Source organism: Fusarium keratoplasticum, chromosome 9 (assembly GCF_025433545.1).
Source record: "Fusarium keratoplasticum isolate Fu6.1 chromosome 9, whole genome shotgun sequence".
Classification (NCBI taxonomy): domain Eukaryota; kingdom Fungi; phylum Ascomycota; class Sordariomycetes; order Hypocreales; family Nectriaceae; genus Fusarium; species Fusarium keratoplasticum.
Genome location: NC_070537.1, coordinates 2,615,244 through 2,639,268, shown reverse-complemented (window position 1 = coordinate 2,639,268; position 24,025 = coordinate 2,615,244). Strand labels below are relative to the sequence as shown.

At 54.2% G+C, this 24,025-nt stretch overlaps 7 protein-coding genes across 7 annotated transcripts; 5 read left to right on the top strand and 2 right to left on the bottom strand.

The window, feature by feature from the left end:
• Nucleotides 1-143: 143 nt before the first annotated feature.
• On the top strand, nt 144-1,194 carry NCS57_01171900 (uncharacterized protein; the record flags this gene model as incomplete). Its single annotated transcript, XM_053061423.1, has 2 exons — nt 144-158; nt 226-1,194. The coding sequence occupies 2 exons, from the start codon at nt 144-146 to the stop codon at nt 1,192-1,194; spliced, it is 984 nt and encodes a 327-aa protein (XP_052909809.1).
• A 2,632-nt stretch (nt 1,195-3,826) lies between these two features.
• On the bottom strand, nt 3,827-4,747 carry NCS57_01171800 (NmrA domain-containing protein; the record flags this gene model as incomplete). The annotated part of the gene is made up of 1 exon (XM_053061422.1): nt 3,827-4,747. One exon carries the CDS (start codon nt 4,745-4,747, stop codon nt 3,827-3,829), a length of 921 nt encoding a protein of 306 aa, XP_052909808.1.
• Nucleotides 4,748-6,303: 1,556 nt separating this feature from the next.
• On the top strand, nt 6,304-7,244 carry NCS57_01171700 (SurE domain-containing protein; the record flags this gene model as incomplete). Its single annotated transcript, XM_053061421.1, has 2 exons — nt 6,304-6,478; nt 6,526-7,244. 2 exons carry the CDS (start codon nt 6,304-6,306, stop codon nt 7,242-7,244), a joined length of 894 nt encoding a protein of 297 aa, XP_052909807.1.
• Nucleotides 7,245-7,558: 314 nt separating this feature from the next.
• On the top strand, nt 7,559-8,554 carry NCS57_01171600 (uncharacterized protein; the record flags this gene model as incomplete). The annotated part of the gene is made up of 2 exons (XM_053061420.1): nt 7,559-7,803; nt 7,891-8,554. 2 exons carry the CDS (start codon nt 7,559-7,561, stop codon nt 8,552-8,554), a joined length of 909 nt encoding a protein of 302 aa, XP_052909806.1.
• A 121-nt stretch (nt 8,555-8,675) lies between these two features.
• Nucleotides 8,676-9,572, bottom strand: NCS57_01171500 (Conserved oligomeric Golgi complex subunit 2; the record flags this gene model as incomplete). Its single annotated transcript, XM_053061419.1, has 1 exon — nt 8,676-9,572. The coding sequence occupies one exon, from the start codon at nt 9,570-9,572 to the stop codon at nt 8,676-8,678; it is 897 nt and encodes a 298-aa protein (XP_052909805.1).
• Nucleotides 9,573-12,513: 2,941 nt separating this feature from the next.
• NCS57_01171400 (BZIP domain-containing protein) lies at nt 12,514-14,355 on the top strand (the record flags this gene model as incomplete). The annotated part of the gene is made up of 1 exon (XM_053061418.1): nt 12,514-14,355. One exon carries the CDS (start codon nt 12,514-12,516, stop codon nt 14,353-14,355), a length of 1,842 nt encoding a protein of 613 aa, XP_052909804.1.
• Nucleotides 14,356-18,084: 3,729 nt separating this feature from the next.
• On the top strand, nt 18,085-23,557 carry NCS57_01171300 (uncharacterized protein; the record flags this gene model as incomplete). The annotated part of the gene is made up of 2 exons (XM_053061417.1): nt 18,085-18,139; nt 18,252-23,557. 2 exons carry the CDS (start codon nt 18,085-18,087, stop codon nt 23,555-23,557), a joined length of 5,361 nt encoding a protein of 1,786 aa, XP_052909803.1.
• Nucleotides 23,558-24,025: the final 468 nt, after the last annotated feature.

The window sequence follows — 24,025 nt, the reverse complement described above, 5'->3', positions numbered from 1 at the left end:
TCGGAGCTCGGCCGTCAACGCGCGTCCTAGACTTGGCAGGTCAAAAGGTACATCAAGAAGAGCTCACATCTCATCCCGATTGTCCATGTCTTTTGCATCCGTCTCGTAGTGTAGACCTGGATCAATGAACCACATGTGCCGCCATGACGGGAGGAAAGGTGAGTCTTTGGTCTCGGGGAGCAAGTCTTCTGGCCTCGCCCATAACTCTGACTCGTTGCCCTGCAGAAGGAGGGTTCGAACAACCCATCCGCCATCCGTATTCGTGACAACCAGCGGCGCTCCCGTGCACGTCACAAGGAGTATGTCGAAGGCCTGCAGAAGAAGCTCCAAGACTATGAGCGTCAAGGAGTCGAGGCCACCCTTCAGATGCAGCAGGCCGCTCGCAACGTCGCCGTCGAGAACTCGCGCTTGAGGATCCTGCTGGGTTACCACGGCGTCACCGCCGAAGATATCGACAAGTTCTTGCAGAGCTTCCCAGATCAACCCGCTACCGATGCCGCAAAGGCCACCCTATCGCAGTCAGCCGCTGGTCAGCCGCCTGCCCTCGGCACAACGCCCAAGATGGCTCTTCAACCCCTGTCTCGACCGCCGTCAGCAGATCCCATCAGGTCAACATACATGCCTCCCCAAATCGCTGAAAAGAGCAGCACCCGCGAAGTCGTCGACGCAATCGTAGGAATCAGAAGAGACGGCAACAAGTCGGGATCATCCAGCTCCAGCGGTCCACAACTTTTACCCATCGAACGACAAACGCTCCTCCAACCTCGACCTCAACCGCCAGCCTTACCAGTCTTGCCCGCACTCGTCCTAGGACAGAGCAGGCCAGAACCTAACCCCCTCGATAAACTGTCAGTCCTCGCAAATGCGAGTGTTCAGCAAGAACCCGGTGCCAGCAAGCACCATCGTACCCATTCCCGCACAGATAGCCTCCTCGTCCCGAGTCCGCCAGTAGTAGGGCAAAGCTCACCCACCTCCTCGCATACGACCCCCAGCCGATTGAGCTCGACGTCTCCACGGAGCTACGAGTACGGTTCGAGATCACCGCTCGACCTTCCGGTTGGGACAGCACCCAGCTTCGTCACGGAAGTTCCAGGCCGCAGGGAATCTGACTCGATAAATCCGGCGCTAAGTGGTGACAAGGGCGCTGTCCAGAGGTCGCCGGTACTCCGTGTACACGATGAGAGGACCCCCTGAGCAAAAGGGGCTGATACAAATAATACCATGTGGCGAGCAGCTTTGCCCATATGTCTCGTGGTACGCACAGGCTCCTGGATGCTCGGTTTCCAGGCCGGTAATCTGACGTCGTCTAGACAAGCTTCGAGATCCACTAGATCCCAACGTTCGCCTCTCAACATCTCCTGTGGCCCTGCCACTCAGATCCATTGCCAAGACGATCTTCGAACGGCGTGGCGAATCCCAGATATCGTGCGAGCGTCGATGGTGGTCTCTTACACACTTGTGCAATCAACCAGTCCATAGTGCGCTCTTCGATCTGAAGTACCGGGGTGCTTGGCGTAACGACGAACCGTAGAAGTTTGATCCTCGGGGTCTCGGATGGGTGAGGAGGTCAATCAACTGGATTGACTGAGTTCAACCGAACGGTGTGGACAGAGGATTTATCGACCGCCGGCCAAGTCGAAGGGATGCCTGTCCCAATATTGAAACATCTCTAGCAGTGTCTAGGAAAAGTCCAGACCAGGAACTCGAGAGATTGAAACTCAGCCTGATATAAGTCAGCTAGACCTCAAGGTCTTGGCGGGAGGCCGCCTGGCAAGCCAATGGGTCCGACGAGACGGGTTGTCGAAGGCGGCTGAAACCCTTGGTCCTGAGCGGGGATGCAGTGGGAATGCAAAGATAAGGCTTCTCCGGGGAACGTCTTGGGTGACCAACGACTCAACGCCAACGACGGAGTTGCAGTGGTTGAGAGAAGATGGCGCGAGATTGGAAAGAAAAACTATAGATGAATCAGCAAACGTATAGATCAAGCAAAATAAAGAATTTTGATCAAGGCAGAATATCCTGTGAGCTGGAATTTTCCGGCACAGATTAATATTCTCCCCTGACAAAAACTCGTTGGCCCTCGAGTTGCTCGGACAGTTCGCTCATGTCGGGAAATCAGGGATCCATCATAGATCCACAACGGCGTCATACTGGCCCAGCCAACCGAAAGGTAAGCCCGGGATGACGTCCCGGCGCCTGATGGTTCGTAACAACCTGGTGAGGTTTTGGTTCAGGTGGTGGTTGGTGTTTTTGGTGTCTGGCTGGTAGTTACGACTGAAGCTGCTCAGAGTAGAATGAACTGAGCGTCGGAGATAGATCTAAGATATCTCCATGTAGTTCGCTCGTAGATCACGGCCGGATCGGCGGGAAAAGAAGAGATCAAGAAGAGCAGAGAGGCCAAAGAGGTTGAAGAGGAGAAGTTGGAAAAAGAAAGACAGGGAGGAAAGACGGGAGATAACAGGGTTGAAGCAAGAGCGGAAAGTGGGCACGCGACTGCAATGGCCCAAAGAGGAAGGAAAGGGGGATATTCAGGAGGAAGGAGCCAGCCAAGTTCCTTCCGTCTGCAAAGAGACCGAATCAGAAAGAGAAACGTACCGATATGGCGTCCGCTGAACAATAAATCCAATGTTTCCAAGGCGCAGCAGCATCTCGTTTTGTTTTACGTACTGGCAACACAAAGAGCTTTGGCCAATCAGACAGTCCCAGTGACTGACAGCGCAATTCCCAGGGTACAAGCCCGAGATCGTTGGGCCCGGGGTGGAGTAGAGGAGCTTGATAGCACGTGCCCGTGGTTGATCGCTGACTGGCTAGCTTGTTAAGCTTTGACATTAAGGTGTGGCTTCGGTCCATCGCGGCTCGCTTCCGGTACGTATTCTTCCATGGTTGCTTTCGCCAGTCGGGTCGGGGTATCCAGAACAGGGCATCAACGGCGGTCGTCGAATGAGACGTCGTTTGGTTCGAGCTATAGTTGGCCTGTAGTCTTGGAGAATGATAGTAAAAGCTAATATAATCTGCAGCATGGTTGGTAAAGTTCTGATTGTGCAGACGTTAGCAAACTGTAAGTTACGTACCTAGATCACTTACACCCGTTCCTCAGCACCAGGCCATAGTCAACAGCTACGCAGACTCTCCAGGCCTCAGTTGGTGCGGCCTCGCGGATCAAAAATTAGGGTCGCCGCCCAACATTTAAAGAAACGGTAGCCTAGGATGGCCGCGCGGCCTCGGCAATGGATTGGCCCGTAGTCGGTGGTGGCAGTGCACACCCGACTCGTCGTCATTCAAAAAGGGAGAAAATGTCGAGCTTGGCGCCAACAAGGTCTGCTGGGTCCCTCTTGCGTGTAAATGTGCTCAGTCCCGAGTATCAGATAAGGCATCTGTGGCGAAAGGGTCGAGCCAAGAGTCCCGGCCCTCGATACCGCCTCGATTAACTCTTGGATAGCTTCCGAGTGGGCTGGGAGACAAGGTTTACGAATATTGTGCTTGGCCCAGATGTGGTTATGACTTCATTCAGGCCTAAAAATGGAATATTTTTGGCCAAGGCACATTGCCAAGAAGACAGCCGGTCTGGTAGAGTCTCGTACTTCTTTCGGTGAGCCAGTTACAGTTTGCAGTTGCTCAGTCTGCCACGAGGACTTGTCTAGACAAGTTTATAAGGCGATTCTGAGACAATCTCATCACGAGTGAGACATGTCATTATCAAGGGCGATATATGAGAGGCCAAGACTTCCAGCTACCTATACTCAAAATTTTAAGTTGATGATCAATATACCCCGGACAGCTTGGCACATCAAAGACCCTAGGCGCCCAGCCATACCTGAGACTGATATTAGAGGGTTGGGTATTTCCTCAGAAACTCATCAAACCCTGTAGTCTTCACTCCCAGTCTCTCATTGTCCAACTCTCCAAGAGACCAGGTCCCGTCAACGGTGTGTAGTTGATAGAACCACCCGATATACGGCCAGTAGTTCCGTCTTGATCCTTGCCTCCTCGCCTCAAGAGCTCTTTCACGCAACTCTTCCACAGTTCCCTTCATGCGAATGTCCACTTTGCAGTTCCTAACCTTGCCGTATATCGTGGCTAGCTCCTTGAGTGTGCTACTTCCCGAACACACAGTCCAGTCGCCGCCTTGAGACGCATCATCTTTCTCGATGATGGCGGTGGTGAACTCTGCAGCATCTCGTTCGGTAGTCCAATTCCAGACCTCTTTGCCTGTTCCCCAAATCTCCATCGTCTTGCTCTCTGGGTCCCAGACACCATTGTGCGCTGGGCTAAAGTGGCCATGGCCAGGCGCAGAAAAGAGTACCTCAGCCAGTACTCCAGTGAAGATGTAAATCGGCTTCAGGTTCGAAGACAAGTCCACGTGATTTCTGAAAGATATGAATGGATCATAACTTTCTTGAACACCAAGTTTCATGTTCCTCCAGTCATAACTCCAGCAGTGGGCAACGTATGTCTTGACACCAGCTCGTTCAGCGGCACGTAGGAGGAGGAGCTGGCCTTCAAGCTGCAATTGAGGGATACCCTGGTACGCGCAAATAACCACTTCGACGCCCTTGCAGGCACGATCTAGAGCCGGAATGTCATAGTAAGCCTCACTTTGAACGAAGCTTTCCAGTTTCTCTCGGCGAGAGGGCTCGAGTTTGGACGGGTTGCGACCGAGGGCGCGGACTTGATGACCATGAGAGTGAAGGCTATCAATGAGTTTTTGGCCGAGGTTTCCGGTTGCGCCAGCTATAAGAACGAGCATATTGAGGTTCTAATTGGAGGAATAAAGGATGGTGTTTCTGTATTGACTTCGCCCCAAGTCTCACAACTTATACCCATGTCTTCGGGGCTCGGCAATTCCCTTCGCGACTACTTAACTCCGGCCAATCTGAAGAGACTGATCACCAACACTTATGCAGTCATCTCAGGGACAAGCGGTCAAGGATCGTGCTTGTAGCGAAGAGGCTGATTAGTAAAGGCGCATATAATCCTTCGGATGATCGGCAAACGACCGCCTCGAAAAGCAGCATAGGCCCCAGATTCTGAAAACACACATGAGCTGGCAAACATAGCAGATTTTGTTTAACCAGGGAGATATGCATTCCTAGGTAGGCTGGCGCATTGCTGATATATTTGATGGCCTTCACCTTTAAAAATAAGCCGTTATAGTTCTTGATCAATCCCAGTACTCAATTGACTTGACTATAGGGTATTGGTATTATCACTTGTATTGTCTACTACCTTGTCTGTCTACTATTAGCCCTTGCTACACTGTTAGTAACTCCTTTGTCTTTGTTGTATAATCATCAAGCTCTATCCAATCTGTCACCACTAAATGGTGGGCCCTCCAACTACACCAATATTACTAACTAGCACGCAGACACTCACAACATCATCAACTTGGCTCTGTGTCACATCGAGCACACGCCTAGAACTTCCAGAAAAGCAATACTCAATTCCAGCTAATCCAGTCCCCCCCCTTTTTCGTGTTAAACATGTGAATGCTTCCCTCACCGTCCGAGATTCAGGGTAAGCGAGAACTCTATCATCACCCTGGTTTCCGAACTACCTATATGGTCACCTACGTAATAGAGCTATTGAATATACTAACCCGAGTTTCTACCTATGACCGTACGACTATCGCCTCGTGCAAGCGTAGCTCAGGGACGGAACCCGGTGGACCTGCCGTATTGGAGAACCTCCGGGACCAACCCCGGCCTTTTGCCCCACAACCACCGAACGGCGCCGGCTCTTGCCCCGATTCCGGTAGTTGCGATAAACAACCCCGGAAAACCACTTCACCTTAATCGCGACCGAAACATGCCAAAAAGAAAACCTTTGCCGATGCATCATTCACCGAATCGGCTCGGCCCGTTATCCTGAAGCGAACAAACATGCCGGAGCTTCTCTGCAAGTCATAGGTAGTCCCGGGGTCACTCACCACTCGGCGGCCAACGTGCCTGAGGATGATGCTCCTGTTTTATCTTGATTAGGCCAATGGCATGGCACGTGGGGTGGTTGATGGCGCGGTGGGCATGACCTAGGGGTTTCATGGGGCCAGCTGACAAGGGAAGTGGTGAGCGCTGATTGGTGGCTTTTGTTTAGAGTGCCAGGACGATCCGCGAGGTATTGGTGCTCGGTCGAGGATAGAGTTAGATGAGTTCATGCAATGGCCGTCTTATGTCGGAAGCTATATAGGTTTGGGTGTTGCATCGTGTAGTATGAAAGCTTGTGTCTGCACCTCGTGTCTGAAGCTTATTTCGCCAGCTTACTTGGTTTCCCCTCGTTGTCTTTCTGCAACTGTCCAACTGCATCATCATGAAGTCTCTCGTTTCGCTGGCTATTCTGCCTCTTGCCGCCCAGGCAGTGAGAATCGTTCAATCCAATGATGATGGCTGGGCAGAGTCGTACATCCGTACTTTCAACGATGCCCTGAACAAGGCCGGCTACGAGGTTGTTCTCTCAGCCCCAGCTGAGAACAAGTCGGGCAGCAGTAAGTTACATCACAAACAGAGCTAACATGCACTAACACGTAGTCAGGCTCGCGCGACGAGAAGCCCAAGGATCGCAAGGAGGCATGCCAGTATAACAGCTGTCCCGCCAACAGCGGCCCTGTCGGCTCTGACCCCAAGCGTCCTGATCTCAACTGGGTCAACTCATTCCCTGTCACTTCCATCAAGTATGGTATCGACACCTTTGGCCCTGGTCTGTGGGATGGTGCTGCACCCGAATTGGCTGTTACTGGCCCCAATGTCGGTACCAACCTCTGGCTTCAGGTGCCCTTCTCTGGTACTGTCGGCGCTGCCTGCTATGCAGCTCACGATGCTGGCATCCCGGCGATCGCCTTCTCTGGAGCTTCCTCCGGCAACACTGCCTTCAACACGAGCCCTGTTCCCGCTCGCAGCCTTGTGTACGCTGAGCTGGCCACCAAGCTGGTCAAGAAGGTCGTGGACTCTGGAAAGCCTTACCTCCCCAAGGACGTCTTCCTCAACGTCAACTTCCCCAAGGTCGAGGGAAAGTGCACCGACGCATCCAAGTTTAAGTGGGTGTTGAGCCGCATCAACCCTGGTGTCTTTTCTAAGCCTGATACTGAGTGGTGCGGTGATGACCGCCTGCCCACCGAGACGGATGTTATTCTTGAGGATGGATGCTACATTTCTGTCAGCATTGGTGACGCCACTGACAAGACGACTGTGAACGATGAGCGACAGGATGTTGTGCTTGCAAAGCTCAGGGATATGCTCGTGTGCCTGCCTTAAGCAGCGAGTACGGTGCTCATGTATTGTTGAGGGGACGTGTAAATAGATTAAACGGTATGAATGTAATTGTGTACATATGATTCAGGCAGCCTCTCAAAAACTTCTGTCGCTTGATTCCTTAAATGCTGTCTCATTGCATCAATTGTCAAGTTGTAACTATCTCATTGCCACTGAGTGTGCCCATAAGGCCCCACCTTATCGATAAGAATTGGCGCCTAACTTTCCAGGCCTACCATCAAAGCCTGTGGCTCAACATCGACTTTTTGCGCGACCATCAATATCCAGCAGCCAGGAGCTTCAATTGCCCACACAGAATGGCGCCAATCGACCGCTGCTTGGCCTCCATGGCCAGGCTGTCCCTCCTCCAGACTCCTCGGCCTGCCATCCCCACGATACCCCGATTCCTCGCACCGGCCGCCGCCGCACAGCAGGTCCGCAATGCCTCGGTCGTCCGCATCAGAAAGACAACCAAGAAGAAGAGGCCGATTCCCAAGGATTTCAAGAGGCATAACCTTACCAAGAGGGACTTTCCGCAACATTCGCTATGCGAGGCTATGAGGTTAGTTGGGAGCAATGGGTGGAGGGGACTGGGGATACTGGACCTCAGTCAAGGACAACCCCAATATCAGTGCTAACTCATATCCAGGGTCCTCCGAGCCGTCGAAGTCGGTCAACCCCCCGCCTCGGTCAAGTACGAGCTACACATCAACCTCAAGACAGCCCGAAACGGCCCCGTCATCAAGAACAGCGTCCGCCTCCCCCACCCCGTCCAGAGCGACTGGCAGATCGCCGTCGTGTGCCCTGAGGGCAGCGAGATTGCCCGCGAGGCCACCGCCGCCGGAGCCGTGGCCGTCGGTGAGGAGACCCTCTTCGAGGCTATCCGCCAGGAGCAGATCAACTTTGACCGCCTCATCTGCCACGAGGCTAGCGAAAAGGCCCTCAACAAGGCCGGTCTCGGAAAGATCCTCGGTCCCAAGGGCCTCATGCCCAGCAAGCGAATGCGAACCATCGTTCCCGATGTTGTCAAGTCGATGCGAGACTCGGCTGGTGCGGCGGACTACCGTGAGAGGCAGGGTGTCATCCGCATGGCTATTGGCCAGCTGGGATACACACCCGATCAGCTCAAGGCCAACATCAAGGTGCTGTTGACCAAGATCAAGGCCGAATGCGCCGAGATCTCAGAGGAGGTGCACAAGGAGGTGCACGAGGTGATTCTCAGCACGACCAATGGGCCGGGCCTGAGCTTGAACGGAAAGCTGAAGGACGCAGAGGAGAAGATTACCCCCGAGGCCTTGTCGAGCATCATGTAAAGTATGCTAGCGCGGGGCTTGTATTATTGTATCATATGTCATATTACCGAATAGACGACCTCGTGAATGAAACAAAACAGCTTGACGTGGGTATCATTATTGGATTTTATGTGAGCTCCTCCTAACCGCCTCGAAGAGCCTTGATGGCATCTGCTTGTGCGCCTAGCACTCTGTATATAGCAAGATATTTCAGAACTCTGTCCTGACCATGCACGCCAGCCTTTTTGGCCTGCTTTAGTGCGTTGCCCAAGTCTAGTAGCAGAGTGTTCCGACAACGTGTCAAGCGCTCCTCCATCTTGATCACAAAGGGTGTGTTCTGGTCTAGAGATTCGGTGAGCGTTGCAATGCGACTACATTCTTGTGCTGAAGAAAGCAGTCTTGTTGGTGAGCTCCCAAGTGTCCCATCCTCGTCCTCATCTTCCTCTTCGCTTTCGTCGTCTTCCCAATCTCGCTGGGTATTGGAAGCTGGCATGCTGTCCAGCGCCAGACGTTCCTCCAAAGATGTTAATCGTTCAGAGAGCTCTATCATCTTGCGGCCTTGCTCGATGGCTGACCTCACGCCACGAAGTTCATCGTTGAGCGCATTGGTTTCTTCTTTTCGTGACGATACACGACCCTTGACCTCCTCCACCGCTCTTCGGAAACCTAACAGCGAGACTTTGACATCCTCGACCTTGTCGTCGCCGCCGCGAAGTTCGCTGCCAAGGGATAGAAAGGCCGTATAATTCGAGTTCACAAGCTCAAGGAGCTCTGAGCTGATGGCTGCGCTCCGATCGCGCAAGTCAGAGCGCAAATCCTCGAGGGTCTGATGTCGGTTCGGAAGTGCAGAGAGATATGCAGCCGGTTGAAAGTTCGGAGCAAGAAAGTCTGCGCGCGGTAGGGCCTCGGGGAACGGCAGGGGGGCGTCATCGTCGACGGAGGAGGAAGAGTCGGAGCCGGAGAGGGTGAAAGGAGCACGGGACGGGGTAGATATCCCGAGGCCCGAGAAAGAGGCGAGAGGGTCCGGCGCGGCGGCCATTGTAGGTGGTGGTGAGTCGTGGGTGTGCTCTGTAAGTTGTCTCCCACGATGCTTGGAGCACTAGAGGTGAGGTGGCATGGATTGGTGAAGGAGCTTCGTGGCGGCATGAGCGTTATCGGCGGCGCTAACCATGATTGGAAGGGGTGCTACTGATTATCTTATCGATAAACCCCGGACTTGTGCCGTTGTGCTAACCTCTGCTGAGTCAAGACCTCCCACTCGGCATAAGTCACACCTCGTGATGTTCCAGGGTGCAACGAACACTCTTGGCTCTTGAGCACCCTTGAATCATTGGTAGATCCGTATACTCTGTGGAGGAGTTCGTGGGCTCGTACTCGTACGTCTAACCAACACCCTGACACGCGGTCAAGAAAAAAATGAGACGGCACAGTACAGCTTTTAAGTCTCAAATGCTGCTCGTCTGTGGAGGAACAGAGATAAACTGTTACAAGAGATATCTTCATTCAAGGTAGATTTTAGATCTCTGTTATTTACTATTTAATTACCCTTACTATACTTTTTAAATGTCTTAAAAAAGACGAATAGCTGATACCTTATGCTGACGTCTTTTACCGTGCTGGATCCAGTGAGGCGACAATCAGCTCAATATGCCTCCTCCGTCAAGGCCACCTCACCTGAACATCTTCTCCAATTCCGCGGGATGAACAACGATACCTCAGCCTCTGATTGGTCTCGTCTACTGACTGTTGGTTGTGTTCAGGTGTGCTCCGTGCGAAGGCACGATTCGAGACAAAAGGCTTAGCTCGGTGGAGTTTGAAGCAGCTGAGGTGGCCTGGGCGGAATCCCACGCGCTTGGGGGGGCGCGATAAGCGGAGGGAAAAAAAGGAATTGAGTCGGAGAGAAAAAGTCTCGAAGAAGCGGATACGCATTACGTTTGGAGGAGCCGGCCTTGAATCGGTTGCCGAGGATAAAGTCGGAGTGGGAAAAGGCGGGAGAGACGACACATTTCCTCTTTGGGAAGACAAGGAGATGCTACGATGGTCGCTATTCGACAATCTTTGTTGGGAGGAAAAAGAGACGAGTTGCCTGCTTGCATGCCAGCTCGGTGTGCATCGGTGTCGACTGTGACCTCCCATGGCATCTCGTGAGATGTGCGTCTACTATGCCGAAAGGGTTTGATGGCGTCTCGTCTTTACCATGCCATGCGTGCATCAACGCATGTATGCGTGTGCTGCCTGTCAAAAGCCCAAGCCAGACCATGGATCCCATCGCGACCAGTTGAATCTGTCACATCATCTTGCCCTGATCTCGTTGGCAGTTTGAAGACCCTGATGAGATGCCCAAGCTTGAGCGCCATAACGAACCAGTCCAACCCCCGTACTGCCGTGGGATATTTCCGTGGAGGCGTCGCTCGAGGCATGGATCAGCCTTGGTGCAGCTCGTACGACCGGCCTCTCAGAGTCCCGACAAAGGGTATTCAGTCTTTGGGAAAAGACCTCCCACGCGAGCGGGCCCGGTATTGTCTCTGACCCTTGGGAGAGCACAGGCCCAGAGTCCCTGTTCTGCAAACCACGCGGCCAGGATTTGCAAAGCGGGTGGTGGGAGCGAAGTCGGAGTTCCGAGAACCCTTGGGTTGCACGGCATTTTTTTGCTTCCCACGACACTCGCAACCACAGGGTCAACGGATGTCGCTCAGATGGCCCGGGCATGCTCCGGCTAACGCCGGTGGCTTGTTCCAGGTGAGGCCTTGGATCAAGCTTATACCAGAAAGCTGAAAGGTGAAGGCTGAGAAGGGTCTGCTAGGTGGGGCCAAGCCGAGAATCGTGGGGATGTTGTTATCCCGAAGTTCCGCTCCAAAGACCTTGGACGCCAGAGACACACCGACGGCAGCTCAAACTCGGACCAGGAATACTACATTTCGATCGATCGTCCCTCACCAACAAAATACCGAAACTCTCCTAGTTGCATCAAGTAAAAAACCGCCGCTCAAAATGGACCATCTTGAGTCGTTGTTGGGGGTCACAAAGGATGATGGGTTGCAGAAGGTGGGGGCGCAGAAAAAAAGTCGAGACACAGCCAGCGATGGCGGAGCCGCCTGCGTATGACTGATTAAACGTCCCCATCGAAACCCCATCGCCCATCGACTCGATGCCTGACAGAGAGGCCTGGCCGGCAATCAGAGTGCGAGAAACCCGCTTTTGTGCTCCGTCGTAATTGCTGGTAAGCTCACAACTCGGCGGTTGAGTGGCTCGAGCTGGACCTGCCAAACCCGCACGGGCGGGTGCCTGGCGCGGTTTCCCTTGTGCCTGGCGCCGTGGGTGCATGCGAAATTTTTATCAATCAAATCTTATCAATCAGATCAGATCCACCCATCGCCTCCTGGAATCGGACCATTGGCTTCCCAGGCGTCGGATGCGGTCGGGGCACAAAAGTAGCGACGCACCCCACGATCAATTTCCCTCTTGCTGCCTCCCCTTCCCTTTTCCCCTCCTCCATCCATCATCCTCTTATCGTGATTCCAATTGATGACCAGCTGCGACATCTGAGCTTCTTTCCTTTTGCGCTGTCACGAATGGGTCCATCAACACGCTGTCAAATTGACTCTTCTCTGGCTACCAGCCGCGCCTCTAATTCGAAGCCGAAGCCGCACCCACGACCTGCCTGGGTCATTCTGCAGCCTTGCAACAGCTAGGAACGACCCCCATCTTATCAATCTGATCCGGCAATCTGCCAGCACACAGCACCTCACCACCAATTGACGACGCGTTTACTCGACTGAGCATTATCCAATTCGTCCAAGCCGACTTGTCCGATTACGACAACTTTTCCTATTCCCCCAGAGTTTCCCATCTCGGAACTCCGAACCCCATTTGGCTCATCACGACCGATCGACCGAAAAGAGACCCGCCGGTCTCGCCACACACACACATAACAAACAAGGACTCGCCACCCATCCACATCAGGCCTTTTGTCACCCACCATGACAGGCCCAGCACTCGCTCCATCTCCTCCGCGTCAAGCTGTCGACTCCCCTGGCGCTGGTACTCCCGTCCTCGCACCTGCACCCGCGGCAAGACCTCGTGTTATCTCAGCCGCACCTGGGCCGGCTTCACCAGCCACATCCACTGCCCCACAGAGGACGCCTCTCTCCATTAAGCCGAGTGCAAAGCCACCTCCACCCGCACAACCTCAACAACGCACTGCTCTCCCTTCCATCAACAAGATGGCCATGTCGTCCGTAATCAGCCCCAACCCGGCGCCGCCGGAGCCTCCCAAGATGTCCATGACTTCCAAGGAGTGGGTGATCCCTCCGAGGCCCAAGCCCGGCAGGAAGCCCGCCACCGACACACCACCCACCAAGCGCAAGGCCCAAAACCGCGCAGCCCAGAGGGCCTTCCGGGAGAGGAGAGCCGCCCGAGTCGGCGAGCTAGAGGAGCAGCTTGATCAGCAGCGTGAGGCTCATGAGAAGCAGGAGACGGAGCTCAAGGACAAGATTCACGAGCTCGAGCTTGATGTCCAGTCCTTCCGGTCCCGATGCATGCTACTCGAGAACATGCTCGACCGGGAAAGACAGGACCGTATCCGGGTTGAAACCGAGGCCGAGACCCTCAAGCGACGTCTAGATGAAGGCGTCTTCAACTCGGGTTACCAGTCACGGAGCATGAGCACTTCCCACCCGTTTGATGGACTTCAAAGTCCAACTAGTCAGCCGCAGAGGCACAGTCTTCCCGATGGCCGCCCGGACCGGCAGTCGGGTCATTCCTTTTCCATCTCCCAGATAATCTCTCCCCCTGAGACCCTCGACATCAACGCATCAAATGATGATACCGCCATCACCTGCGGGAACTGCTCCCCAAACGGGCCATGTGCCTGTGCCGAAGAGGTGATGAAGACCGCCGCCAACGGCTGCAGCAAGTGCGGTCTGACATCTAGCTGCCAGTGCCTCGGCGAGGTGGCTGACGCCCTCAACCGATCTCAGGACCTTAAGCGTCCGGCCTCGCCGTCTGGAGATATTTCCGGCGAGAAGAGGCACCGCTCCAGCCATGACGAGGCTGAGACAGACTTTACCGCCATGTACTCTCGCAAGGCCACCAACGTCACCCAAGACACTTACACTGCTCCCTCCCAAGTTCCTTCACTAGACAACATGCCGTTCAGAGACGGATGTGGGTTTTGTAAGGACGGAACCTACTGCGTCTGCGCAGACACCTCACTGGCGACCCCAGCCATGACTCCAAATGATACCCTTCCTCCCATCTCCCAGCAGGTCCAGACACCTCCCCCGTCAGAGACCGATGTTGTTTCTCCTACACTAGCCATGGAGATGACGGCCGATGGTGCCGTCAAGCTCCCTCGCCGGACACAGACTCAGAACCAATCATCTGAACGTCGAGGCTGTGGTCCCAACGGACCTGGTACCTGTGCCCAGTGCCAGGCTGATCCCAAGTCTGGTCTCTTCTGCCGCCTGATGGCCGCCAACTTCAACCGTAAGGATGGTAGCAGCTCTGGAGGCTGCTGTGGTGGCAAGGGAGCTGGCGGCGGTTGCTGCAAGTCCCAACAACCCAAGCCTGAGAAGATCTCTCTTCCCAGTCTGCCCAGCCTGGGACTTAGCTGTGCCGAGGCATACCAGACACTATCAAGTCACCGCAACTTTTCCAAGGCGGCGGATGATATTGGTTCCTGGCTGCCAAAGCTCAAGGCTACTCCTCGTGCCGGAGCCCGCCCAGCACCTCAAGGGGCGATGATGCCCATCGAGGTTGAAGCGGCGAGTATCATGAGCGTGCTGAAGGATTTTGATATTCGGTTTGGGAGAGGATTCTAAGGAGATCCCAAACCGTTAAAAAAAGGGCGAAAATACTTATATGGAGTACATGAAGCAAAAAATGAGCAGAAAGCACATACGGGGTCCTACGAGTTATGGACAGTTGGGGTTGCATGCCTTATATGGCACATTGGTGCAGGTTATGGTCGGATAGCGGTTGTATTATACCCATGTTTATGGTGAAGATGTAGTTCCTTCACCTTAGTCTCATGCATGAACGAATCTATGCGTTATTTCAAGATGTTTTGTATCACTCGAGATGATGTGAGAAGTGATGTGCAAGTAGATGTGCCGGAGCAATGTCGACGCAGCTTGTTAGTGCCGAACGCCTCGGCAGCTCGGAGGAAGGATTCTAGAAGTAGGGCTTGCACGAACCAGGATGAAGTGGTCAGGATCTGGCCAGTGAGGGACGTAGACAAAAGCAGGCGAGTCGATGAAGATGTATGGATGGGACGAGCAGGGACGTCCTTGAAGAGGCCTGAAGCTGTATGACATGACATGGATGAAGGGAGTAACAGACAGAAGACGATCTTGGTCCAAGCATCAACGCAAAGCATAGTTACCTGGTACTGACTGGGCGTTATGAGGTGACGTGGTGAGTGAGAGCGAACCATGCACAACTCACGCACAAGCAGTTTGACTCTGAGGAATGGAATGAGCCGAGTTGACAGCAAACGGGGTCTTTGTTACGTCGGTGGCTCTGCGGCTCAGATGAGCTGGAGATGAACAACACGCCATACCAGCGAAAACGAACTGTCAAGCGCCCAGTTCGTAAATTGTGAGCGGCTGACGTGCATGAGGAGTCATGACGACTCGAGCTGCCCGAGGCTCAAAGAGGAGATGCTGGGGAAAGCTGGGGTGGCCTATGCTGGTTGCGGTCAAGGGTCATCCGCCTATAGTCTTCTTGAAGCCGTCGTGAACTGTTGGGAAAAAAACAAGAGACGAGAAGGTGGACCGGCCGGACAGGGCAGGGTGGAGAGTGGCCAACGCACCGGGCGGGCGGCTCACCTTGGGGCTGGACCTGGTACGACTGGGAATAGGTAGGCATGTATGACAGATGCGCTTGCATCTGAAAGACTGGACGAGGGAGATAGGCAGAGGAGGCTGGAATATCTGGGCTGATGCTGGGCTGTGGAGTTGAAAGGCGAAGATGGTCAGGGCCAGAATGACCAACAGAAGGCGAGACCAGACCAAAGGATGACCAGCAGAGAGATTGACAACAAACTGGACGAGGCCAGCCGAGCTGAGTATAATCGCCTCCGTGTCGGTAAACTTGCATCAAGTGTCAACTTGTGCTTGCTCTGGCTGCATAACTGGCTGGAATGGACCCCTCGGCACCGTCCAGCAGAAACATGTCGGTCTGTCTAACAAATTTGAATGGCTGGGCATGTTCGGTGAGAGGGGGGTGGAGGCTTGTTACTTTGTAGATTTTTTTCTTCCTGTGAAGGCCTGCTCTGGCACCCGATGATTGGGGAGAGACAGAGGGCAGCGGCGCACTCTCTGCATAGGGGACCAGGGGTGGTGTGCACCGGCGTAGCGCATGATTGGGCAAGGGCCCCGTTGGTGCGTTGGCAGAAGGCATTCGCTGACGGGTGATGGGGGGAGGGGACGCACAGAGACCTTTGTTGTCTTTGCCTCGCATGGAGGGAACTGGCGTGGTGCGTCGAGATTGGTCCGAGGGATGGGGGTGGAAGGATGGAGGGTCTGGGCTTGTAGTGACTGTAGTGTACTGCGCTGTAGGTAGCGAGTTGATGGGAACTGTTAATGGCCATGTACAGTACAGGACAGCATGGAGTGAAACATGTCATGTTTGCACTTGCTTCTGGCACATGGCGGTGCGGTGCAGCGTTTAAGATGAAGATATCATGGGATGGAGGTGTAGTAATTATGCGCGAGAATGCACCTTGAGCCTTTCAACTCCCAACGAAATTTCATGTGCAGCCATCCAATGCAAGGGATGTAAAATGCCCGACAACCTACCTACAGTGCCTACCTACCCAGGCCCAAATCAATAATCCATAGAGCCAATATCCGAACACGGGGGCATGCATGCATCTCATCTTACCGTCTTTTCCTCTCTCTTTACTATCATTCCTTCTCGTCTAAACTTGTTTTTTTGCGTCTCCGTCACTCGTGGAAGTAAACGTCTGGTCCGTTTTTTTGACTTCCTGCTGATCAGGAAGCGAAGGGCGGCCTCTGCAGTGACAACTCAGCGCCTAGAGTCACACCAAAGTCACATTATTGCTCTGTACCTTTTTTTCCTTTTTGTCGAGACAACGAGAGACTGGAGGTGTGTCCTGTAGCACAAGACTTGTTGTTCGCTTCTTCTTTCATAGTGTCAATCAATTTGTCTGCAAGTCATATTAGCCACCTCAGCAAATCTTCAACGTGGATTTTGTGGTGTACCTACATTCGTTGTCATGAAAGGAACAAGCCTCAACCCAGGAACGGGCATGATTTAGTATTAAGCAATTTAATTGATAGCACATGCGTACATATCACATTTCCACCTTGTCTACATACCTAATCTCGACCAGATGGATGGGTTCTGTCTCGGCGCATGCGCTCAAAGAAGCAACTTTGTTCAAACCAACAGACAAGGGAGTTCCCAGAAAGACCAACTCAGCCTCGAGAATTAAGCGACCGACTCTCTCTCTCTCTCTCTTCCCCCTCCATTCTAGCGCTTGCCAACGCACAACTCACCTAATTTTCGTCCATCCTGCCCCGGGCTTTCTCAGGCCCAAGCAAGGTCGTAGACCCGGCCCGACCTGACCCAGGCGCTGGCTGACACGTGCGAATGGCACAGGGCTCAGGTACCGGGCCCGCAGCCAGCAGCAGGGGCCCGGCGGCCCAATCGTAGCTCAATCTCGCACCCGCATTGCCGCGTCTCCGTCTCCGAGAGGGGCTTAGCGCGCATCGCCCGCCCGCTCCGCCCGTGGTACGTACCGCTCCGTGGGAACCTGAATGCTCCACCTTGACTGTTCTCTCCCGCCTACGCCTACCTCTACCCCATCATATTGAATCCCATCCTTATCCCAGCCCAAGAGAAAGAGACCACCACCCCCCCTCGACCTCGATTCGACTCTTTTTGCCTCTATGCAGTCGGCGCAACCAGCAGGTGCCAGCTGTGAAGCGTGAGCCCCCTTTTGTTGCTGTCCTGTTGTTGTCTTATGAGGCCTACAGTTGCCTCTCCCTCTTGCTCACTCTTTCTACCGCACCTAAAGTTGGGCTTTGCTGCTACTTCTCCCCCCACCTTCTTGTCTCCTCTCTCCTCTCTCCTCTCCCCCTCCTCCTACCTCCCCTCTGCTCTGCTCTGCTCTGCTCTCTCTACCATAGACTTCTCCTCCTCCTCCGCTTTCTGTCCCTCTCTGTGTTTTGTCTTGGGCGACTCCGACGTGCGACTCCAATCCCCGTAATACGATCCATCCCAGTTCCTCCCACGCCAGAGCTGCAGTTTGGAACGCGCTATACTCGATCCTCGCGCGCCTTGTCACTCCTTACAGTACCTCGCCTTGCCCTTCTCCATCAGTTGCTGGCCGGCCTAGCACACCTTCTCTGATTGCTTGCACGACCACCGAGACTCGACTCGACTCGACTCGACTCGACTCGACCTCGTCCAATACCCTTCAGCCTCGACTTACTCGCCCGGCAGACCCGTGAGCAGCCCCTCGTTGAGAGCTGCCATAGGAGCTGTACGGCTGCGACGTAGAGTTCCTTTATGGGCTCAGCATGGTTTCTATGCAACGATCTTTGTCTTCGCCCGTCCGCGTTCACTCCTCTCCCAGTACGTCTGCTCCGACGTCGCCACTGTGAACCCACCAAGGGTTCTCTCGTCCTCTGGCTCATATGAGCCTCCAAGGTAGTTCTTTGTGCTGATCTAGTTCGCCGCCGCACAGCCGTGTCATCGTCGGTCGCGCAAGATTCGGCGTCGCCCGCTCCGCACATCGATATCCATGTGCAACCCCCCCGAACTCGTCGACGCCGCTCTCCGAGCCCAAACCCAGCTCACAACGCGACGCAAACCCTACCACTACGACGCTCCGACGACAACGCCCATCGGGGCCATGCCCAACAACACTCACCAGCCATGTCCTCCCGCAAGCCCATCGTGGCACAGCCCAACATGCCTGGCCAGCCGAGCCCGCGACACGCTCCCGACGATTCGACCGTGAAACCCGCCGACTCCAAGAACGAAGACGCCCCCTCGCCGTTCCCCAAGCTTCTGCAGGACGTTTCCCAGTATACAAATCCGCACCTGGCCCCCGAAAACGAGAGCACGACCCTCGAGGAGTTGGCCCATCTCGTACGACTGTCCAAGTACCAGGAGCGCAAGCGCGCCAACACCCGTCTGCGACTCCAGAGGAATTTGGTTTCTACGGCCCTCAGCGCCCGTCTGACCCGTTGTGGAGAGATAGCCCATCGTAACTTGGTCGACAGCTTCCGCCGGGACGACAAGGAGAACTTTTCCGCCCTCTACAACGCCATTCACGATGTACGCAACAGTTGTGACGAGCTCCGCCGTTACGCCCTTCTCGATCCCGAGATGGAGGGCCTCGCCTCGGCTGGTATTGGTTCTTCTGAAAGTTTGGATACTCCGACTAACTCGGCAGCTGCTCTTGGTCCTCTCAAAACCATTACTCCCTTCCTGCACGACATTTCCGCCTCTGCCCGGGATACCTTTATGGACTTTCTCACGCAGCTTCGTACGAACCCGGACTACCTGGCCACTCGTATATGTTCCCTGTCAAGTTCCGAGTTGAACTCGTTCTTGACTTATCACAAAGGTTTGGAGCCTGTGGAATCCGTTCTCCCCTTTCATGGTCGATCTGCCGGAAGGTCTCACGCAAGTGCGTCCGGAAGAAGCAGCACCGCCGTGGATATTGAACGATTACTGTCCTTTCAGCGTCACGACCCCCTCTCGATCCTCATCCACACCTGCTTCGCCAACTCTGCCGGACCTGATAGCTCCGAGGACCAGCGGCGTACCGAGATCTGGTCCACTGCTTTGGCACGCCTGATCTCGGAGCCCAAATCCACTGGCGAGCACTTCCTCATCTCGGTCCTCAACATCTGGACCGCCATGCGCGATTGGTCGGGCAAGTCTAACATGGAATGGTATCTGATGAAGATTCTCGAGGACGGAGCCTTCCTTTTGGATCGAGCCGAGGATCAGCATGGCACACGATTCAACCTCTCAGACTGGAACCACTCGGACGAGGTCGCTGCCAAAGAGTTTTACGAGAGGGCAGTGAACCAGCTGTTTGAGTTGGTCGATGACGAAGATGCCACTGGAATCCCTGAAGGACTTTTGGAACTTGGAAATGCTGTCATCCAGAAGCTTGACAACAAGTACGTCGAAAACACCTCCCGGTGGTTGGTTTGGAGATGTCTCTTTTTCGTTTTCCTTTTGGGCGTCATCATTCACCCCGAGTCCTATGGCATGCTGGCTGAGTATCACATCACGCCCTATGCGCGTGAGAAGATTCTCAAAAAGGTTGCCATGAAGGCTCATGAGTACGTCTCGAGCATGTGGAGCGGGAAGCCTTCGGCGACCTGCGTCCCTGTTGAAGTGCCCCCAAAAATCAAGGGTCATGTGGAGAGTATCCTCGCCCGATTCCAGGGATCACAGTCCAAGATACCGGCCGCCAAGCTACTCCCGGCAAGGTCCATCACATCCCTAAGGGAAACCAAGGAGGTTCACCCTTATTTGGTCATCAGCCCGGCAGATTTGGTGACCTTGGTAAATGCCATATTCCCAGAGAGGAGGCCCCAGTCAGCAGCCTCTGGCAGCTTCAGATCGGGTCCTGCCTCCATCTCTGGCATGTCTGCCATCTCACAGCCCATTTCCATGTCAAACCCACGGAATAACTTTGACACTGCTTCGATCATCAGCACCAGCGCCTCGTCCGTCTTTAGTGACACAACCACTCGAGATGGGTACATGGATGAGCAGACGTCAGTGACTCCTCAGCGATATTCCCCTCCAGCAATGGACTCGGAGATGCAGAGGCGCCTCAACAAGTACGAGGACGACGGTTACCGCCTGCGCCTGGCCCTGCACGAGATGACCCAGAACCTAGGCGCCGACACCGTCCGTGGATCTGTTCACCCCTGTGCGGAGCGATGGGTTGTTCTCTTCATCTCAGCTGATGGGAAGAGCTTGTCGACAAACATGACGTTTGATCCTGACGACGAGCTTGACGATGAGGAGAACTCGTCAAGCACCGACACGGACGAGGAAGATGCTTCTGACGGCCCAGAGCTTGACAAGGACTATCATCAACTTCGCGACTCGATTCTGAAGCTCGTTGAAGATTATGAGATTCCTCGCAGCCTCGAACCCGAGAATGGGCGGACCCAGCTCAGCAACCGTGCCTCTGGACTCAAGAGGTACAAGTCAAAGAGCAAGATTATCACTACGGAGAGGTCGATGGCCAGTCGAAACCCGTACAGAAAGCAAGTTGGAAAAGAGATGGGCCAGATAGATTCCAAGCGGGAATCTTCAACTGTACCTGAGCCAAACCCCAAGGACCAGCAACCAGAAGCTGTGCTTGTCACCATGCTGAAGGCAGCGTCATCACAGTCCAAGGCACTGGCTGATTTCGTCTCATCTCATCAGTACTGGAAGACCCTCAACCAACTGAATGCACTGGAATCACCTTCCCTCCGAGAGAATGGATTCGCGGTACTCATCAACATCTTTTCCCGTGGACCTAGAGACTCGATTCGGCGGTCAGCATCTGCCATTGAAGAATACGATGCCTGGCTAGTCTGGCTCAAGCAGAGCCAGGAACGCCACGAAGGCATCATTGACCGGATGATGAAGAGAGTGCGTGCCATGCGTGACAAGATGTGGTATGTCACGGATGTGCGCAACTCGAAAGAATACGCCCATAGTCGCGATATATGCCAGGCATTGAAGACTATGGGCATGCCTAGGCGCTGGAACTCTTTCCAGCGATCTCGTGCTCATATGGCTCGAGGACCAGGCTCGTCATACCTCTACCGCACCGAGTCGCAAATCATGGATCTCCTTGCTGCTTCTGAAGAGCAGGGAGGACCCAACAAGCTCAGCGATGACCCGGCTGAGGCAACGGCCGCTTGGCTTCAGAGCCGCGGTATTGAGAATTTCTGCATGGGTGAGGAGAGAATCCATCGATTCTGCTATGAGGTGGATAAGTGTATCTCGAGACTCGTGGGAGAGACGATCCGAGAAGCCCCAGTTCTCTGGTCGAGCGAGCTGTACAAGCGTGACAAGCTAGGCTATGACCGCGCAAGAGCTCGAGAGCGTGAGCTGTCATGGGCTGGAGATGATTCTGCAAGCGTCATTAGCGAACACGATCGCAAGTTTACTCCCTCGACAACAAGCCGACCAAACTCGTTGGCAAGAGACTTGAGAGCGTTGTCGATGCACAACCCTAGCCAACAGTCGCTCGATTCGGTACGACAGAGCATGCCACGGGCGAGCTCAGCCTTGTCTGATATTCTCGACGGGCAAGAGTACTTTGACCGAGCATCACCAGCTCATACTATCGACTCGGCCAGCACCTTCTGGTCACCCTTCCAGCCCGTCATGTCGCCAAGCTCCGGTGCATCCAGATACTCGCCCACCACGAGCTTGACGAATCTCTCTACAACCTTTTCTCACCCCCTGCAACATGGCACTGCGCCCTCCACCGCCAGCTACTCAACTGGACGCCCAGGAACGTCGGCGTCCTCCAATGAGACGGTGTTCCAGCAGCAGCGTGCTGACGACGAAAAGACTCGCTTCCTGGGCGAGCTGAGACAATCCCTCGTCAGTCTCTTGCTCTCTGACCTCGGCAACCAAGTTTTCTCCCGAGGTTCTGAGACGGATGCGTGGTTTGACAACCTGGGCCAGCAGTGCATCGATCGAAAGGATGCTCTGGACCGCCGGGCAGCGAGACGCCGATCCGAAATCAAGGAGAAACGAAGCTCTGGACGGCCCAGAGTTATTGAGAAGAAGAAGAGCTTTGGCAACCTGCGGGGAGCCGGGGAGTCGACTTCGGAGCGAGCGTCAGAGACCTCAGAGAGCCTTCCTATTGTTACCAACGATGGACAGGCTACCAACGACTCGACTCCGCGCCTGTCAGCAGCAAAGGAGGACAAGTCCGAGTTTCCTTTCAAGAAGGCTTATCAGCGACTGCTCAACATGTTCTGCGTCCATCCCAACCCCTACGCAAAACTGAATGCCCTGCATGAGCTGGAGAACCTCATTGTCGCTGCGCTGCAGTCAAATGGACAAAAGAGGCCTCGATGGAATAGGTCTGATGCTGGCTCGAGTGTTGTGACTGAGCACGGAAACGCCCGTCCCACGCCTCTGGAGGGAACCATCGACAATGTCAAGGAGAGACGATCTCAAGCACTTCAGTCTCAACTTCAAACCCCCTTCTTTGGTCCACGACAGGCTAGCTCCGAGACACGATCTATCATGTCAGGAGGAAACATCAACACCGATGTCATCACCAAGGAACTGCAGGCTCTCTTCCGAGAGTCATCGATTCGACCCAAGTCCCTTTTCCGTGACTTGCAATTCATTGCATCTTTTGTGCCGCCGTCGGTTCTAGACAAGCAAGAGAGAGGCAAGGCCTTCTGGAACACGGCGTTGGCGGCCCTCAAGCTTAAGGGAGAGGTCTGCCGAACTATGGTGGAGATGGCGGATGAAGTTGTCGCCGCGCACACTCATGTGCGAAAGCCCAGCGATAACACGATCCCAGATGTGCCTCAATCTTCAACCGGCACTCCCCCGCCACCCTCTACAACCTACAAGCTAGACGATGCTGGCAAGATGTGGGCCATCACGGCCAAGGAAGGAGACCCGACAGCACAGCGTGAACTGGCGCTGTTCTACCTGTCCAACCCCGAGTACGTTGAGCGGACAACTCTCCCCCTCTCCAAGCCTCGTGAGGTGTTCAAGCAGACCGTCATGGACAAGTATGGCCGCAACGAGCGTAGCCGCCTGAGTGGTAGTGGACCAGGCGGTGGTGGTCACGGCCTCGGCAACGGAGGCGGCTCCCGTGGTTCGGGCTTCTCGAGCGGAGGCGGCGACGGCAAGGAGAACGACGTGAGGAGCGACCCGGGACTGATGTGTGTTGCCGTTCATTGGATGGAAGCGGCCGAACATGGAGGCGACGAGCTGGCGTCTAGTTTCTTGCGACAGAACGAGTTCATGGGTCTTGGTTGAAATCTTTTTTTATTATACCCCCATAGCTGTTTTTGTGTTTGCTGCTTTTTTGTTTAGTGCTTTGGCGCTTTGGCGTCTATTTTGTTGGAGGAAACATGATGTCGATGGATATGAACATGATATGGCCTTTGGTTTAGAGACGCAAGGTCATCTGCGTGGTTTGGTTCATGGCTTGGGCGAACCTCCTGGTGGCTCTTGGGTTATCAACTTTTTTGCATAGGAGCATATGCGTTGGATGTGATGGATGATCTTGTCCTTTTTGGCAAATTCTTGAGAGAATGTGGAGGATATACCAAGGTGTGCATCATGGATATATACATTGGTGTCGAGATGGGTGTTTTTAGCGATGAATACGAACAATCATGGTCTTCAACTCACTCATATATATGCCTCATCTTGGCATCCGTACGGGTAAAATGTTTATTGCAGGTCTGGATACGTAACGACTCTACATACAAGGGCCACATT